Source organism: Callionymus lyra, chromosome 5, assembly GCF_982586985.1.
Source record: "Callionymus lyra chromosome 5, fCalLyr1.hap1.1, whole genome shotgun sequence".
Lineage (NCBI taxonomy): Eukaryota > Metazoa > Chordata > Actinopteri > Syngnathiformes > Callionymidae > Callionymus > Callionymus lyra.
This window is the reverse complement of record NC_141822.1, coordinates 19,599,162-19,618,133: the sequence shown is the minus strand read 5'-3', so window position 1 is coordinate 19,618,133 and position 18,972 is coordinate 19,599,162. Positions and strand designations below refer to the sequence as shown.

Below are 18,972 nucleotides of genomic sequence, written 5' to 3'. Positions count from 1 at the left end.
GATCGAGACCTTCCCTCAGGGTGGACAATGCCAAAACCATCGGTAAACGCCCTGAAGATTTTAAACCGCTTTTTTCTTCTTATTGCACACCTTTTTCTTCCAACCTTCAATCATTTTTTCCTTACAGTAAACAATAAAAAAGGGGGAAAATGTTTTTCAATACACAAAAAAAGTGTTTATTTTATATATATATATAATTATTATGGTTTTGCCTCAGATAGTTGATATTGAAATTCTTATATGTTGAGTTAAATTTCAGTTGGTCGTGAGTTTAAAATGTGTTAAAGAGTTAGAAATAGCCTCTTCTTCTGTGTTGCTCTTCATCAGGTGTTATTTTGGATAACTTTTAAATACATTGTGTAGTTTTCCTTACGTATATTTCTTAGAGCTGTTTACTGTAGGAGAGGCACACCCGAGAGAGGACCAGAGAGAAGGTACAAAACTCAACTCAAATGTAAATGTGTTACAAATTGTCCTGAAGAAAAAAGAAATCTCCATTTGAAATATGTAGAGAAAAACATTTTGTTCAGGCCAAATTAATACTTCTAAGAATCATCGCTCCGTCACTCAGATATGAGCATTTTTATTTCGGGGGGGGCCATCTGTAAAATAAATAAATTGATCCCAGTACTGAGCCTTGTTGCACTCCACAATTTTTGTCTGTTTGTTTGAAACAAAAAAACATATATTTATTGATAAACAGATAACTCCAAAAAATAAATTCATGTTTAACGTGTTTTTTTTTCTTCAGCATTGAGCTTACCCAGCTGACCAACTTGTGAACTCTCAATGGGATGGAGAGGAAATCCTCAAATATTCTTTATTTAATAAACACAATTGTTTAAGAAATACTGTAAATATATGAATTATGAATCCATGAATTCTAACATATTTGTCTGAAAGTGCTTCTGCATCTAAATGACTGTCATTTAAGCCAATTCATCATGACTTATGAAAACTCTGACCATTTATACAACTGAAAAAATAAAAACAAAAAACGATGTGTGTGTCTGTACATTCCACGAGATTGAAGACCATTGTCATTGCCACCGAAAGAGGCCATAATCATTTTTACGGATGAGCTTGTGAATGGTCAAAGTACAAAGGAGACCAAAAGGCCCTTGTCTCATTTATCACCCACTTTAAGAGGAGCAAAGAGGAGGAGGAGGCGCTGTCAAAGCAACCATAGCTGTGTCTCTCCTAACTGTGGTGGTCTCTCATCCCTGGAGGCAAAAACACATCGCTTGAAGTGAAGGGTAAAAGACAGTTAAAGACCAGATCTGTAGAATATTGGAGGAATAAAAAAGGTTGAATATAGAGGTGTTATTAAAAGAGTGGGGGCGTCAGAGGCGGACAAAACACTCTCTAGAAAATATATCGGCGCGGGTGAAGGGTCAGACTGCTATTAATCATCGGCCTGAGTTGAGGATTAGATATCTTGGTCGAGCAGGAAGATGAGAGAACCGAGTCTGATCGAGGTGTTTTAAAAAGGCTGTCTTGCGTCTGTCTTCTATTACAGACCAAAGGCTCCGGGCGAAATAGCCTTTTGAACCGAGGACATATTCAGCTCTTGTCAAGCCAGCCCTCCCCCCACGCTTCCTCTTTTGACGAGTTTTAGCCCTCCAATTAAGTCACTTCACATCATATTGCAAAATTGACGGTTAGCCTCTGCACGGAATCATCACTTTTGTTCAACGCTCATTTAAAAGCCGCCCATTTGCACCAATCCCCGGGCTGATCTTGAGCCGTGGGGAATCACAATATGACATGGTTTATTGATAAGAAGTCATTTTACTGTTAATATGCTAAAGCAGAAATGTGCTGTAAGGGACTATATAGAATGTTAGAATTCATAAAGAAAAAACCCTTAAGACAATGATAAAGAGATTTGGGCAGGATTCTCTTTTATTTCAATGTTGAGCTTAGTTGAAAATTACACCTATTTTATGTAGATAATTGCATTATTTTCACAAATCCTTGAACTAATAGAATTCACACTTCATTTCATAGTATCTTCAAGTTGGTGGGGGGAAATTCCACTAATAAATAAAATGATCGACTCATATGGAAACAAGGTTCTTTACTTTAAATGAATAAACTTTATTTTAAAACCTCAAACTACAGGCAGTGGAGGTTATGTTTTTAACATAATTGGTTTAGTTGTGATTGAAAAAACTGAAAAAGTTGATAATTGGATTTCCATTGTGTTCGTGAGTTTTATCTAACTTGTATGGTATTTTTCAACCACTGCTTCTCATAAACAATCTATTTAAAAATTAAATTAACATTATTGGGAATGTGGTGAGAAAAAACAAACATTTAAAGGGGTTCCCTACTGGCATAAACTCTTAGAACTGGAGTTACATCCGGGTCATTACTATTTAATTCCAAAGTGTTAAAAAAGTATGTTAAAATCTTAAATCACGTTGATTATTTTATTTTTATGATTGTACTGTACATTTTAAAGTCTTTTAAAATTAGCTTTACCGCATTTTAGTGCACCAAACTGTTCTAAAGCCACATTGCTAAAACTACTTTTTTTTTTCTAATCACACTTGATAAAAGATAAAAGATGAATGTTACAACAACAGAGAAACATTCATCAGTAACTCATTTTTTGACGGTCCACCTTGAATCTTTTCACTTGTTCCATTTTGCCAATATATAATTTAACTTACTTTCAGCCTTTTTTTTTCCAAATGTTCTTTCCTTAATTACTCGTGATTTAATTGTGGTTAAATATTTCAATAAAAACAAAGATTCATCATCATAGTCAACTTAGCCATTGAACCATAACACATCTGTTTTATCTGTGACCATCTGTGCACGAGCATTATGATTGATGAAGACGTAAAATGAACTACTGACATCTGCATCAACGGGGAAGAGATTCTGTCTCCTAATATACACAGTGAATTTATATTTTTATTTTATAGGGGGGGAAAAGGGAACTTCCTTAATTGCATCTAATGCAAAAAATTAAAATTAAAATGTGTTTTTTGGCTGAAAAAGAGGAGGAAGACTTTCTTATTGGTGGGTGCTTTGCAGTGAGAGAAGATGTCAATCGGGGACATATGATTATATGAATACAAAGTACGTCCATCTGTCTATACAGCCCACCTCGCGCTAGCAAACACACACCTTGATCCGTCAGCCTTTAAATTCGTCTTCATAATCAATTGTCTTTGATCTCGGATGTGCCATGCAGAACATTAATTATGGATCTCGCCTCGGTGCGATGGTGGTGAGCACACCTTCAAGTGCTTAATAAGACTGGGCTCATCACTGGGGCCTGGAGGATGACTACAGGAGGAGAATTCCCCCCCCCCCCTTCATATCGCTCTTCCCCCCTTCATGTATAGCACTTTAGAATAGGGATAATATATGGCTGACAACCTGAACTGGGCGAAGAAAGTGTATTTTTCCAGCCCCACAAGCATATTCCATAGCCCATGTGGCGAGGGATAGACAGGAGGAGCTCACAAGACGGATGATGCAAATTAGGTGTAAACTGCCTTAGTCAGAATTTGTGTAGCAGAAAGAGTGATGATCGCAGATCCTGCTGGATGGAGCAACAACGAAATATGCACTGAGAGTTATGCAAATGGAGCATGCTTCTGCTGAAAGCTAGCCGAGGGGGCTTATGCGAATCTGCGTCAAACTTTTTATACATCTGCATTCAATTAGATTTTTTTCCCCCCTTCTTTTTTTATGCCATGTTGGCAGATCGCAGTGGGATTTTAGCAAACATTACCAGATGTAGGAGGGGGGGGTATGGGGGGGGGGGGGGGCTTGGATTTCTGAGACGTATCGATACTGTAACAGAGGGGCATTTTAGGTGACACTTATGCTTGGTGTGAAGGAAAATCCTTGCACTGCATCATCACTTGTTTTTACCTTAGGATTTAATCACGGCAACAATCAGCTGACAACGTCTGGCTCAAGAAAGAATGAATGTACATTTTCTGCTTATGTTTTAAAACTGCTGAACGTTGCAACAGTTTTTCCTATTGCAGAATATACTTCTATACTAACTATAAACTGTATATACATATTGTTGTCCAAGTACCATATTGCCAGATTCTAAGGAATAAAAAGTAAAGTTGATGTCTTGATGCATTTTGCAACATTTGTGGAGTCCCTGTGTTGCGTGGGTTTACTCCGGCCACTCCAGTTTCCTCCCACAGCCCAAAAACCTTTTAGAGGTTGATTAGGAACTTGGGGGAATTGACCGTAAGAGTAAGTGTGTGTGTGAAGGGTTTGTATGTGCCTGCAACAGTCCTGTCCAGGGTGTCCCCTGATTCTCACCCGAAGACACTGGGAATGGCTGCAGCCCCCCCCCCCGCGACCCCCATTAGGACACAAGCATGAATGACTGTCGATCACAGCATGTTTGAATCGTTTCGTAACACATTTTGACATCTTTTGTACATTGTCAAGAACTCATGGAAACTGAGGCTAGACGTTTTCTGACAGTTCAAATTCTGAAGTAAATTGACAAGGAGAGAATGACATTTCAATCTTGGCTTGATCTGAAAGTGCAACCGAGCGAGTCGTTTTCTAGTCTATTTTAGGGGATAGTTCACCCAAAATGCAAAATTCACTCAAGAGTTGGCGTTATTGTCAGAGTAATCGGTTCCTTTTTTAGAGTTAGAGACAAAAGTATATGTCCATTTGAATGAAGCAAATGATGCTTCAGTGGTCTGACGTCTAGGTCCAACAAAATATCTCCGTGGTTATCATCCATAACATGCAACTTGTGTTGAAGCCTCAACGAGAGGAATTGTTGAGGAAAAACTAAAACAGGTCTATATTTAGAGCTTTTTTGTAGCAGAAGTTTAAAACATAACAAGCGATACAGACAGGAAGTACCTCGGGTAAATATCACATGCGCTTCCAGGGCAAATACAGTCTACTGTCTACACTGGAAACGCTTGCGATATTTACCTATTAGTACTTTCTGTCTGTATCGCTAGTTATTTTTTGGGTAATATCTTGAGCGCTAAGAAAACACATACAGTCTACTGTCTACACTGGAAACGCTTGCGATATTTACCTATTAGTACTTTCTGTCTGTATCGCTAGTTATTATTTTGAGTAATATCTTGAGCGCTTCGAAAACGCATACAATCATCTGTCTACACTGGAAATGCTTGCAATATTTACCGATTAGTATTTCTGTCTGTATTGCTATTTATTGTTTTGGGTAATATCTTGAGCGCTTTAAGAACACATACAGTCTTCTGTCTACACTGGAAAGTCTTGCGATATTTACCCATTAGTACTTTCTGTTTGTATCTAGTTATTATTTTGAGTAATATCTTGAGCACTTCAGGGTGAATAAAGTCTACTGTCTACACTGGTAGCGCTTGGGATACTTACCCATTAGTATTTCTGTCTGTATCAATAGTTATTATTTTAGGTAATATCTTGAGCGATTTGAAGAACACATACAATCTTCTGTCTACACTGAAAACGCTTGCGATATTCACCCATTAGTACTTTCTGTCTCTATCTATTTATTATTTTGAGTAATATCTTGAGCACTTCCAGAGCGAATAAAGTCTACTGTCTACACTGGAAGCGCTTGGGATACTTACCCATTAGTATTTATGTCTGTATCACTAGTTATTAATTTTGGTAATATCTTGAGAACTTCGAGAACGCATACAGTCTACTGTCTACACTGGAAAGTCTTGCGATATTTAAACATTAGTATTTCTATCTGTATCGTTATTTAATATTTTGGGTAATATCTTGAGCGCTTTAAGAACACATACAGTCTTCTGTCTACACTGGAAAGTCTTGCGATATTTAAACATTAGTATTTCTATCTGTATCGTTATTTATTATTTTGGGTAATATCTTGAGCGCTTTAAGAACACATACAATCTACTGTCTACACTGAAAACGCTTGCGATATTCACCCATTAGTACTTTCTGTCTCTATCTATTTATTATTTTGAGTAATATCTTGAGCACTTCCAGAGCGAATAAAGTCTACTGTCTACACTGGAAGCGCTTGGGATACTTACCCATTAGTATTTCTGTCTGTATTGCTAGTTAATATTTTGGGTAATATCTTGAGCGCTTCGAGAACGCATACAGTCTACTGTCTACACTGGAAAGTCTTGCGATATTTAACCATTAGTATTTCTGTCGGTATCGCTATTTATTATTTTTGAGTAATATCTTGAGAACTTGGAGAACCAATACATTCTACTGTCTACACTGAAAGCTCTTGCAATATTTAACCATTAGTACTTTCTGTCTGTATTGCTAGTTAATATTTTGGGTAATATCTTGAGAACTTCGAGAACGAATACAGTCTACTGTCTACACTGAAAACGCTTGCGATATTTGCCCATTAGTGCTTTCTGTCTGTATTGCTATTTATTGTTTTGGGTAATATCTTGAGAACTTGGAGAACAAATACAGTCTACTGTCTAGACTGGACGCGCTTGCAATATTTACCAATAAGTACTTTCTGTCTGTTTTTCTAGTTATTATTTTGAGCGCTTCGAAGAACACACTGGAAGCGCTTGCGATATTACCCGTTAGTACTTTCTGGAGTACTTCCCCTTCATATCGCTTGTTAAACGTCTTCCACAAACGAGCCTAAAAATATACACTTTCTTTTCTTTTCTTCTGGAACAATTCTTTTTTTTTTGAGGCTTCAACACAAGATGGACATGACAGACCAGCAGAATGAAGGTATATTGATGTTTTTTATGTGTGCATTTTTTAAAGTAGCCAGTCGCTTAATAAAATGGATTACTCGGAAATAACTTGACGAATAATATGTATTTTATAGTTTATATAGGTAAGTATTTGATGCTTCATTTTTAAAAATTGAGAGTTATTTCCAGTGATCAGATAAAACCAAAGGTGAAGGGGTGACAGGAGGTCACTGGATGTTTTACAGTAAGAGTAGTTGAGAAATAAGAAAAAAAGAAAAAGAAAAAAAAAAGGAGGAATCCCGGGAGTGTGTGCGTGGTGTCGCTGCAGCCCGGCGCGCGTCAGTGGGAGTACCCCCTGCACAGGTCCCCTCTTGCAGTGCGGATCCAGCAGTTGGAGTTGTTACACTGCCAGAGACGCGCAGCAGCTGAGTGAGAAACGCGGAAAAAAAAAGAAAGGGGGGAGAGAGAGAGAAACATTAGCTTATCTATTCTATTCTCACGTGTATCTTGACTCGTCCTCCCGGGGAAAAGCTCGGCTCTTCGGCAAACACACGAGTCCGCTCGGCGGCTCCGACACGAACTCACCCGAACGCGGTCTGCCCGAGCTGGCATGAGCTAGAAGAACTCACCGCCGAACATGGAGACCAAACCGTTCTTATCGCTGGGTGAGTTTGTTTATTTGGCTTATTTTTTTATCGTGTTTGTTTGTTTGTTTGTTTTTTTTTGCTTCGACTCGGGTTGTGTTTTTTTGTGTGTGTTCGCTTCCTGACAGCGCGTGCGGCAAGTTGCCACCAACATGAAGGAAAAAAAACTGCTCGTTTAAAGTGTAAATAAAAGTGGATTTAGTGCGTTAAAGACACGCGCTTTATCGTTCTTTTTATCTTTTTTTGATAGCCTGTGACCTTTTTTGTTAGAAGAAAAAATGACAATAGCGAGTGACAGTTGTGTAAACGTTTAAAGTTTGCGATGAAACGTCCACGTATGAAATATTGCCAACAGAACGAGCATAAATCCACGGTTCTTCCCCTCCATTTCTTTCGAAGTTTAAAAATATAAATCTAACAGGAAAGTTGACGAGGTCGACTTTAAACGTCTTTTCGCGTCCACACGTTGTCGGTTTTTTTTTTATTATTCATTTTTATTTCGCTTATTTATCTTCAAGCTTTTGTTTCAGTGACCACGTGACGCAGAATTAACTTTTATGGTTTATCCAAATAAAAATAAAATTGAACTCGAAAGTTTATTTTTATTTATTATATTAACAGGTGTCATTGATTAGTTGTGTCTTGCGTTAATAATAATAAAAATAATTAAAAAAAAACATTAAAAAAAAACCTTTTCAGTATAGATGACATCGCTTATTTCGTAAACTATTTAATTTTAATTATTTTACTATATACTTCAACAAAAAAAAATGTCAATAAAAGTCTCTGATCTTAATTCAATATAATCCCAGAGGACTTTAATGCTTGCACCTCCTCCGCCTGTGAGTGCTGTTCGTAGCCGCCGGTCTAGACACATGGAAGTTGACCTATTGTCAATCATTAATGACGGATGCTACTGTAAAGTTTGTCCAAGCAACAGACCCTTGTCCCCCCCCATCCCACATCACCCACCCACCCACCTCACCCTCGTGCAGCGCAGACGCAGAGCAAAGTGGCGGTCTGAGGTCTGAGCCCTCTTTCATGGAGGCGTCACGTCACACCTGGAGTTCGGTCTTCCTGTGCAACACCGAGTCGATTCACAGGGTTTTTTCTCAAGTCGCCCAGTAAACCCTCTTCAGTTACAGACCCTGCTCACTGACCCAGTGTGCATTAAACCCACCCCCCCCCCCCTTTTAGAAAAAATAAATATGCATAAACCAGTAACACACATGCTGTTGTTATTACAGGTGTATTAAGTGTCTCCAATGAAACCGATCCGACGTTCACTCACCCGAGTGTTACAAATAGACTCCTTACCCAGGATTGACAGCACGTTTAAGGGCTGTCTGGTGTTGGTGTTTCACTAAATTGGGTAATTGAACAATGACGGTGGCTAATCCCCCCCCCCCCCCCCCCACTCGTGCTGTATCAGCAAGTTTTTCCCTGCCATGCCTTTTCGTACTAATCTGCTGCTCCTTAATTCACTTCTTTTTTTATTTTTATTAAAGCTCGCTCTATCAACGGGTCCACTCCATCACCGATTGGTAATTGACCATTCCAAGGACGCGGCAATCCAGCCTAGTCCTTGAACGTATTGATTAGCCGTGCAATTATCCGTCACGCCGCATTAGAGATTCTGACGTGCAGCTGTTGGAGATGACAGGCGCCTGCGTTTTACTATTATAGATCAGTTGTTAGGCGCGATGATGACATCTCCCTTTAGCGCCCGCTCTCTCTCTCTCTCTCCCTACTTTATGCTGATGTTCGTCCTGATCCCCGCGATGATGAAGGTGTCGACTTTGAGAGGAGGACGTGTCCTTTTTCGCCCGGCGAAGGGCGAAGAAGCTGTGGTAGATGGTGGAGGTGAAGAGTAGAAGTTTTCGAAAATTAAATGTGGAGCGCTTTGGGTGTTTGGTGTGCTTGAACTTAAATTAAACTATTAAATTAACTGAATAGTGACACAGATGTACAAGTATGAAGAGAAACCGATGGAGAACAAGTTTTTTTAATCAGAAGATAAAATCTCGAGATTATTACAGAATGAAATAAAAATAAAATAAAATAGAATTTCTGTTGCATTTATTATTCCTGAAGGCGTTTTATTTTGAAATAACACACTCCTGTAACTCTTGAAAAAAACATAACTAGCTTTTAAACCATCAAAAATGAGTTAAACATTATCTATATGGGTCCATAAAAAAAAAAACAGCTTAGCGCTGAGATGTATTTACACTTCATGTTTATCTTGCTATTTTATATTTGTAATTATATGTTACTCGTGCTTAAAGGCTGATTATTTCATTTATTCATTTTTGAGTTATGAGATTCACGATATATATTTTTCAGTAAGTAAAGATAGACACAATTGGAACATAGTCACCAGTTTTGAAAAAAGTCTGAGCACAAATATTTATTTTAATTTTCAACATTTCTCTTAAACTATATGCAACAATTAATTCACCACAAACAAGGTGTTTTCACCTATTGGAGCATTTACTGTTGTCCAATTTTTTTTACTGACCTGTGTATTTAAAGATTTTGTTTGATGATAACAATATTGATTTGATGTTTTCACAATGTCTTTAATAAGCATTTGAAAAAACTTGCAACCCTGTATATCGATCAATTGTTTTTTGTATGGAAATAGTGGGTAACTTTATTTTAAGAAAACTAACCGTTTTGGTTTGAAACATGAAAGTTTTCAATACAACCTGTTGCTTAAACAATGCAATGAATCCATATAATTTCCTCTAAAATGAATTGATTATTGTCTTGAATTTAAGTTATATTTATTTAGTCAGTCATTTTTTTTGCTGCTAAAGACAATTCCCAAAGGTTCCCAATCAAGGTCTTTATGTTTTTGGACTGTGGGAGGAAACCAGAGTTCCCGGCAGGAAACCCAAGCAATACAGGGAGAACATGCAAACTCCACACAGAAAGGTCGCACTTACCCACGTGCGCCCCGAGTTAATGTTTAGAGAAGGCAGGAGGTCGAGATCGATCAAATATGGTCGATTATTCCATCATTATCATGCTTGTTAGACTTTGCCATGTGCCCGATCACTCACCCTTGAGTTGTGTTGTACCACCTGCTGATCGTGTGTGTGTGCGTCTGTCTCTCTCGAGTGTGTTCTCGGTTCAACTTCAAACCAGCACCAGCACTGGTGAAGAACAAATGGTTCTCCCTTGTTCCATTGGCAGTTTAAAAAAAATTGAAGTTCATGGTCTTGGGATAGACGTGTGATTTGTGTGTGTGGGAGAAAGACTGAGGGCTTGCATTCCTTGTCTGGCTGTAACTCGGGAACAAAGGTAATCATGGGAGTGGGTGTGTGTGTGTTGTCTGGTGAGAGGTGTATGTTGTTGGGGGGAGAGCAAAGCTGGAGGAAATACTCGGGGCCAAAAGCATTTGGCCAAGTTTGTCTTTTATGGCCGTCCAGTTTTGTGCTCCCGATGTGTGATGCTCTCGCTCCCCTTTTGAGAAAGGGGTCCGCAGCTGTCATTTTTATTGGCGGAGTTTTATAGCGAGACTTAATGGCTTAAAGTGACAGCTTGCTCTCCTTTTTCTTTCCTCCCGCAAAAAAAAAAATCAAACAAATCAAAAGAAAATGTGCTTGCCCTCTGTGTGCCCACCTCTCCGCTTTTCCCAGCCCCTGCAAAAAACTTTCGGAGCGACAAAAAGTTGTCATCGACACCACACGGCAAGTGTTTTTTAATTACAGCAGAACCGCCATGAAGTTTTTTAATTTTAGTTTCTGGACGATCGGCTGATGGGTATGGAGCATTAATTACACTTTGTGACTCAGAAGAAAGAGAGCTGGCCTCGGATGAAACATCACATTATTTCAGCCTGTCATGATCTATTAGATGCATCCCACACATGTTTATCATCCAAACACAGGAGTGATCTCGTGGACTCTCGCTCAGAAGCAGAAACAGTGTAATGACTCAAATGCTTGTTAATTATTTGTGTAAGAAGCTTCTCGCTCGCTGGAGGTCTTTATTGATAACGGCTGCACTGAACTCTGCACCTTAAACCTTGACCTCTGCTCCCCATGTGCTCTATCATTTTAGGAATTTGCCTTCAGCATTCAATCTGCTTACAGACAGTAGTTTCTAGTTCCTTTTTTTTTTCTCCCCCCATTTCTTTTTGTCATCACAAAGCTTTTCTTGTAACATCTAGAGTCATCTGTTGAATTGTATCTGATGTTGAACATCCTTTGTATCACTCGGGCGTTCCTTTAATGGGCTGTATGGCTCTTTGACAATTCATTTCCTTGCAAAAATGATCAATAAAGTCTTATCTTGTCTTGCTGTCAGCGGAACATTATTGACACAAGTTGTAATTGATTAAAAGTACACATAAAAAGCCTTTTCGTGCTCTTTCTTGCAATTTTTAAAGCCAATTATAATGTTATATTCCGAAAGTTTTAATGAATGCATACAATATTCTTTTTTACTTTCATTCTGTTTTTATAACTTTTGCAATTGATTAATCGCTAATAAATGATGGATTTTGTTAGAAAAATTCACAATTTAAAATGCCTACATTTTAACCCTAGTATAATCTCTGGGTGAAGATAACCCAGAGGCCCGAAAACAAACTTGTTTGTTTTATCCCTTGTGTTGTCTCTGGGTCAAGGTGAACGACCTCCCTGGCTTCAAAAAATGAATATGCAGTGGTGGAGGTCGTTCTTCTTGATCCAGAGATGACACAAGGGATACCACAAACACATTTGTTTTTGGGCCTTTCGGGTCACCTTGACCCAGAGACAACACAAGGGTAATCCAATGCATAACATACAGCCGCAAGAAATCCGACCAAGGGCTACATATTTCCCCCATGCCAGGCTTTAGACACGACTGTCACAGCAAAATAATCCATGTTAAATATTAATGGATGGTAGTTGAACATGTATTTAATTTAATATAGATATGTTCTATTCATGGTGTATTACACATCAGAGACAAACACACAAGTTGTACGATTCTATTGCCTGAGTAATGGTGACAGCTGTCTGTGCCAGGTTCACAGCAGATGACGATATCTGATGAAATAACTGACAATAATGCAAATGAAGTGTGTCAAAAGAAATGTCAGTGTGTATCACTGCAGCAGAGTAAGATTACATCACAGCAAAAAAAATTTAGTCGAGTATGCCATTAAAATGGATACACCTTCTACATTTTCATACAGCACAAAGGCTTATTTAGACCAACATTCTCACAATAAAATAAAAACAATGCTGAGAATTGTCTCTTAACATTGACTCCTACTCACCTGATGCATTCTGTCTCCTCGCAACTGCGCGAAGACAGAAGTTTTTTAGGAATTCAATGTTGACTTTGTGACTTGCAATCAAGTTTAATAAATGCGCTACTCTTAAACACTTTGGGGGTAGATAAGTAAGTCATTTAGATAAGCTATGTTAACACGTCGCTCCTCTTGTTATATCAGCTGTAAATCACATGTAGGTTCCCTTTTTTTTTTGCCTTTGATAAAACATTAGCCTTCACCCATCAGAGCACCATTAAACTTGAGTGTTTATCCTCGCTCCTGAGTGTCGGAATGGCTTTTTCTGTGGACTGGCAGTATTCAGGGTGCGTATCGCCACTCTTTTGAAGTGGAAGCATAGTCTCTGCAGGGATTTGACCAAATCATACTTGTAATTCGTACTGAGCGAAAGGTCGGTTCGCCCTCCTTCTGGCAGAAGTTCTTTTCTCGGTTCTGTGTGTAACGGAGGCAAGATGAGGAAAGATAAGCGAGAAGTCAGAAAGAAATTAAATTGCTACCAAGAAACTATGAATTCAGCAACAATGAGAGAAAAACGCTCTGAAAGTGGGGCCCTGGAGTCGACACGTTTTAAATGATGAAAAAGAAACTGTCAACTCCAGCCGCGTAATTGCATAAAATAATCTCCGCTTTTGATGCGTATATAGTGTTTTTGTAATTAAGTGGTGAGCACACACACTCTCATGGCTATTCACTAGAGAGGGAGGACAAATAGGTCTCCACGTTCGGATTAACACCACCTCCCCTAGCTAATTATGCTGCTCCTTAACAAGAGACGGGAAGATGGAAATAAGATGATCTGTTTCATTTGAAACTCTTCTACTGGTGGAAGTGGAAACTTACTTTCCTCTATTGCATGACGATATCTACACAACAAGGCATGTTAATGTAAATAATCATGCATTGTCTGACTTAAGGTATTAATACGTAGTAATGTGTATCAAAGTCGTTTTTCCTTATGCATTGATCTAAAAGATTTGGTGGTACCAAGTATCGAAACATGATTTGTCTTTACCTAAGTTGAAAAATGTACCTCAAGATTTGTACTATGTGTGATGGCATTTTATTTATGTTTTAATTGATGATAAGACATTTGTATTGAAAAAAAATGTAGTTCAGGAACAGGTATCGAAGTGAAGGTTTCGGTATCAGTCCCGATATCGGACTTTTCAATCGATACCCAGCCCTATAAATACCCTAAAACATATGTCAAACCCGTGCCAAATATGATCCACCGAGGAATTTTTACGTGTCCCGCCAGATGGTTTTCTCTGCATCGATTAAGATTAATGTTTGAATTGAAGACTCCCTATTAAAGACGGTTTTGTAAATATAAAATTTGTTTGGGCCGCGACCAAGAGTGGTCAACGATTATGGCCCCTCGTGTGATTGAGTTTGGCAGTGAGTGAGGCTGCCCTTAATTAAAGATGTTAAACATAGGATATAAAACATTGTTTGTTTTCTCTTGGCTGGATTCCTCCCACAGTCAAAACAGACAGAGATCAGAGATCATTAGGGTACTATAAATTATCCTTAGGCGTGAGTCTTACTGTAATTTATGAGTAGTTTTTTGTCTAAATGTTCCCTGCAAGCTGTTCATTGATGTAGTCTTGCATCTGATATATCTGACGTGAAATACAGTAGTCTCCCCCCGACCCCGTGACCCCTGGTCTGGTTGAAGTGAATCCAGGCCAAAGGTGTAACTTGACCACCTAAACTACAGTATGTGAGATAAACCGTTCAACTATTATTTTCCTCTACATAAATGCAACTCTAAACCCACGTTACGCTACAGTTAGGGCTCTAACAAGTAATCAACGGAATTGAAAATGACAAATGATAATTTATGTTGCAGCCACTGTTTGAACCTGATACTTTTATCTGATCAAATGCTGCTTGATGTGTATGATATTCCTGTGCTATTAGGGAAAGTAAAAAAAAGTAATTCAACATTTTAGAATGTTCTAATTATTATTAACAACTAAAAACAAATCGAAAAGCTCTATTTTCACTCATCTGCACACAGAACTATAAATCTATACATGTTTATGAAGATTTAATGCATCTTAATGCTCTTTTAGTTTATAACCTCTGATGCCAGATTGTGCCACCTTCACCCTCCACACCCAATGGTGTTTGTCTGTCACTGTGCCAGATGCAACACTGGGCAGGAGTCCATGGAAATCCCACAGCGTGTAAAACACCTCTGTTGTGATTTGTGCGTGCATGTGTGCGAGAGGGTGTTTGGACAGCAGAGCGGGCGGGATATGGGAATTAACATCTGTATGCATATAATATTGTAAGATTGAAATGATCTTTGAGTTCTTGTCCTTGGTTTGAATCTGTTGAAACGCTAGTGTGTCTTGTTTTTAAGATAAGGATTGTTTACTTGTTTAAACTGTGCAAAATATAAGACATAAAAGTAAACAAGATATTTTGGACACAGGACACATGAATACACTTTTTGGTGTGAGTGTTATGGAAGTGGAAACAAATCTTAAAATTATATATATTTCTTCATATATTTCTCCATTCTAAAAGATAATTATGATCCTTAAATCTTCTAAAAAAAAGAAAAATCAGCAGTGCCCCTTATAATCCTGTGGGCCTTATGTATATATACTTACTAAACAATATTAAGTGGTACACAAATGTGTTGACAACTGTCTTAATGTAGGAAAGCTACTTAGATGCACCACAAGGAAATACTGTTGTATTACTCTACGAGGCACCGTGGTATTACTCTACGAGGCACAGTGGTATTACTCTACGAGGCACCCTGGTATTACTATACGAGGCACCCTGGTATTACTATACGAGGCACCGTGGTATTACTCTACAAGACACAATGGTATTACTCTACGAGGCACCGTGGTATTACTCTACAAGGTACAATGGTATTACTCTACGAGGCACCGTGGTATTACTCTACGAGGCACTGTGGTATTACTCTACGAGGCACTGTGGTATTACAATATGAGGCACCGTGGTATTACTCTAAAAGTCACAATGGTATTACTCTACGAGGCACCGTGGTATTACTCTAAAAGTCACAATGGTATTACTCTACGAGGCACCGTGGTATTACTCTAAGAGTCACAATGGTATTACTCTACGAGGCACCATAAATTACTCAACGAGGCATCGTGGTTTTACTCTACGAGGCATCGTGGTATTACTCTACGAGGCACCGTGGTATTACTCTAAGAGGCACAGTGGTATTTTGCTAGGCAAAATCAGCTCAAGTAATAATGGCCGATACAAACTATTACTTCGTCAACACAACCATATGACACTAAGAAAGTTCATTCATTATGTGAACGATTGTCAATTAATTTTCTTTTTTCTTGTGCAATTCCGATAGTATATGTCTATGTCTAGTATATGAAAAAGTTCTGCAATCACTTGAATATAGTATAACATATATACTGTTGTATGAAGTGGGTCAACTGTTGACCAAACTTTAAACAGTTGCACATTTTGGTGCGATGACTAATAATACTTAATAATAAGGTAGCTCCCAAATATGCTCCCAAATATGCTCCGTCTTTGCAGACATTCCACTGCTGCACCAATGAGATGATAAATAAACCCCAAACTATTCTGGCTTGGTTAAGTAAATAAGATTACAAGTTAGTTTTAATTGATGAATAATCATTTTTTATATCATTTTGTTTTAAAACTTTTTGTGTGTCCTTTTTTCGGGAAAGACTGATTAACGGCCTCTTGACGCCTGAAGGTCTAGCATGTTCATATCCGCCCAGACCGTAGACTCCTAACACCCACCCACCTGAACGCAACATACTGCTGCATGGACAGAAACGGTCTGAGTTGAAGTCTGGAGGGCTTTGTCACCTCAACTTAGACACCTCACTATAGCCGTCTGGTTTTAGGAATGTTCTCAATGGTTGGAAGGTGGAAGGGTGTGAGGAACTGGAGGGAAGGTGGGGGGTTTTCTGTTTGGCTTAAACAGCATCACACTCACGGGTTCTTTCTTTATATACCGATGGCCCTTTTGGCAGTCACACCTTGAGGAGCGCTCGCAGGATAATATGAGACGCTTTGACATGTTTCTAATTCTGGTTCTTTGTGACAGAGTGACATCTATTTGAACGCAGTCACATGTTTTCTCACCCCAGCCCCCTTTCCTTCGGAACGCAACATTCAATCTATTTGAGTTCATTTTATTGGCCCATGTGGGGAAGTTACTTTCCAGACCTCATTTTAATGGGTATGGCGACACAAAATAAATACAGGTGATGTAAATATTTGACGAAAAAAAAAGGCCATATTGTTTAACACCAATTCTTTGTCACTATGATAATCCAAAATGGTTATTAATTTAACTTATTAAAGTTGCTTATTTTGCTCTTCATGTCGGAAATGTGTCTCAGACCAGTTATTTGTTAGCAAAAGAAACATCTTTCCAAAACTCAACTCAGTTCAGTCGCCTCTTTTTGGAACTCACTAGATACTGTAACAACCCTTTGCTCAATACCTGCATATCTTCACACACCACTTAAGTACTTGTTGTCTCAAGATAGTTGAACAACCTGGTCTTCCCAGTCGGAAAGAGACAGTGGGGCGTTGAGGAACAATTTTCGTCTTTGTCTTTATTGCGCCGCATACCAATGTGTTGACAGTAGAATGTACAAACGGCTCTGACTAGTTCAAGTGTCATTGTAAGGATGCGTTCGACTTTTTAAGTTCAGTTGAGGAAACATAAAAAAAGGATACATATGTTTCCAAATGACTTGTTTATGGCTGCGAATTGGCTGACCTTTTGATTTGTACGGTATGACTTTATCAGTATTTGAAGATCCCATAAAGGCAGAGTGTCGGATACATTATTTTTGTGCAATTGTGCATACAATCATGAGGGTAGTACACGCAAGCCTGTACACGACTTGTCGGTGCCATGTACAGGATGAGCTGTTGACAGTCATGCTATGAACCAGGGTTGTACCAGTACGGGTGCGAAGCGCAGCAGCTGAGAGTCTAGTCAGCGTGCGCTGTCTGGAACCAGCGAGGTCAGGGGTTGTTGCGGGGTCACGCTCTGTGGGAGAGGAGCAAACTCAGCAGACATGACATCAATTCTACGTTGCTGCTGAGATGAGAGAACGGTTGGAAGGAGATGCATGAAAACTGAAAAAAAAAAAAAAAAAATGTAATGGAAGGTTTGTTATGCTATCTTGTACTTGTCATATTAATCATCCAATTAGTCCGTAACCGCGGAACTTGTTAATTGATCCAGAAAGCGGTAAAACGGAGCACCTAATCCCCTCTCCTCTTTCCGCTCACACTTTCTCCGCTTCACACACACTTTCACACACATGTGGGCTTTGGAGAATGAGAGTGGATGTTTATTGCAGGATCCTTGTGAATGCTAAGGTGCCCTGGGGGCTATTAAACCTTTTACTTGAAAGACACGATCAGCGAGCGGTGATATGGACTGCCTTGAAGGTGGGAGGGGAAGGTTTGCTGAGGGGAAGGAAGGAGAGCCGAAGGAAGGATAGAAAGAGAAGTTCGTTTTTTTTTTTCGAACAGCAAGTAGGAGGGAATAAACAGTGAGCACATCTGGATTGCCTCAGCAGAATATTTGTGTAACATCTGGAAAAATTCCCTGGAATTTAAGGGTCCCCTCCTTTCATTTCGGTTATATTTTCTCCCTCCTTCTCAGACTTTGCCCTGTTTTTTTGCATCTTCAAAGTCACCTCACCTTTAGCGCAGCCACGTAAATACTCCCAAAGTATTGCACGTTGAGCCATTCCAGACTTTATAGTGGGCCAAATTGGACCCATGTGACCAACTCCCCTTTGTGCAGGGCCAGGCTAATTAAGTGGCCCAGTCGTGAGAGGGCATCCGTCTGCAGAGACCCTGCCCGGTCCTGATCCAAATACAAGCGCTCATAAAACAGAGGGGGGAAAACATAACCCTTTTTTTTTTAAAGAAAATGTTAAAAAAGAAGGTCTTTGTTTTCTTTTGGTTGAGCATAAAAGTTTTTACCTTTATACATACACCATTTGGTTCACAGTTTTTTTCTTAGGAGTTCTAGCATAAATACATTTTATTTCAGACCTTATTGGTTTCATATTTTTGCTGTTTTTTTCATATCTATATTGTGTATATGTTTTTTCCCCTCATTTTGATTCCACAGGATAATTGTACTATAACACATTTTATCCTCCCCAAAAAGATCCAAAAAGCCAGACTCATTTACACAATACCATTTCTTTCCTAGCTAAAAAAAATAGTAACCTCCATATTCGGCTTTAAACTTAATTTTAAGTTGATTTGAGACAAACAACTGACATTTCAAAACTATTACCCATATGGACAAAACGAACAAGATATGTAA

General features: G+C 38.8%; 1 protein-coding gene across 2 annotated transcripts in view; it reads left to right on the top strand.

Annotated features, from left to right (window-relative positions):
- The first annotated feature begins 6,975 nt into the window (after positions 1 to 6,975).
- Positions 6,976 to 18,972, top strand: part of rxraa (retinoid X receptor, alpha a) — a 91,315-nt gene continuing 79,318 nt past the window's right edge. Inside the window, exon 1 of one of the 2 annotated variants that reach the window (XM_087791357.1) lies at positions 6,976 to 7,345. In XM_087791357.1, coding sequence (XP_087647483.1) covers positions 7,318 to 7,345 — 28 coding nt within the window. In that variant the 5' untranslated portion in view covers positions 6,976 to 7,317. The remainder of the gene's footprint in view (positions 7,346 to 18,972) is intronic. The other variant, XM_087791358.1, reaches the window with a different exon arrangement.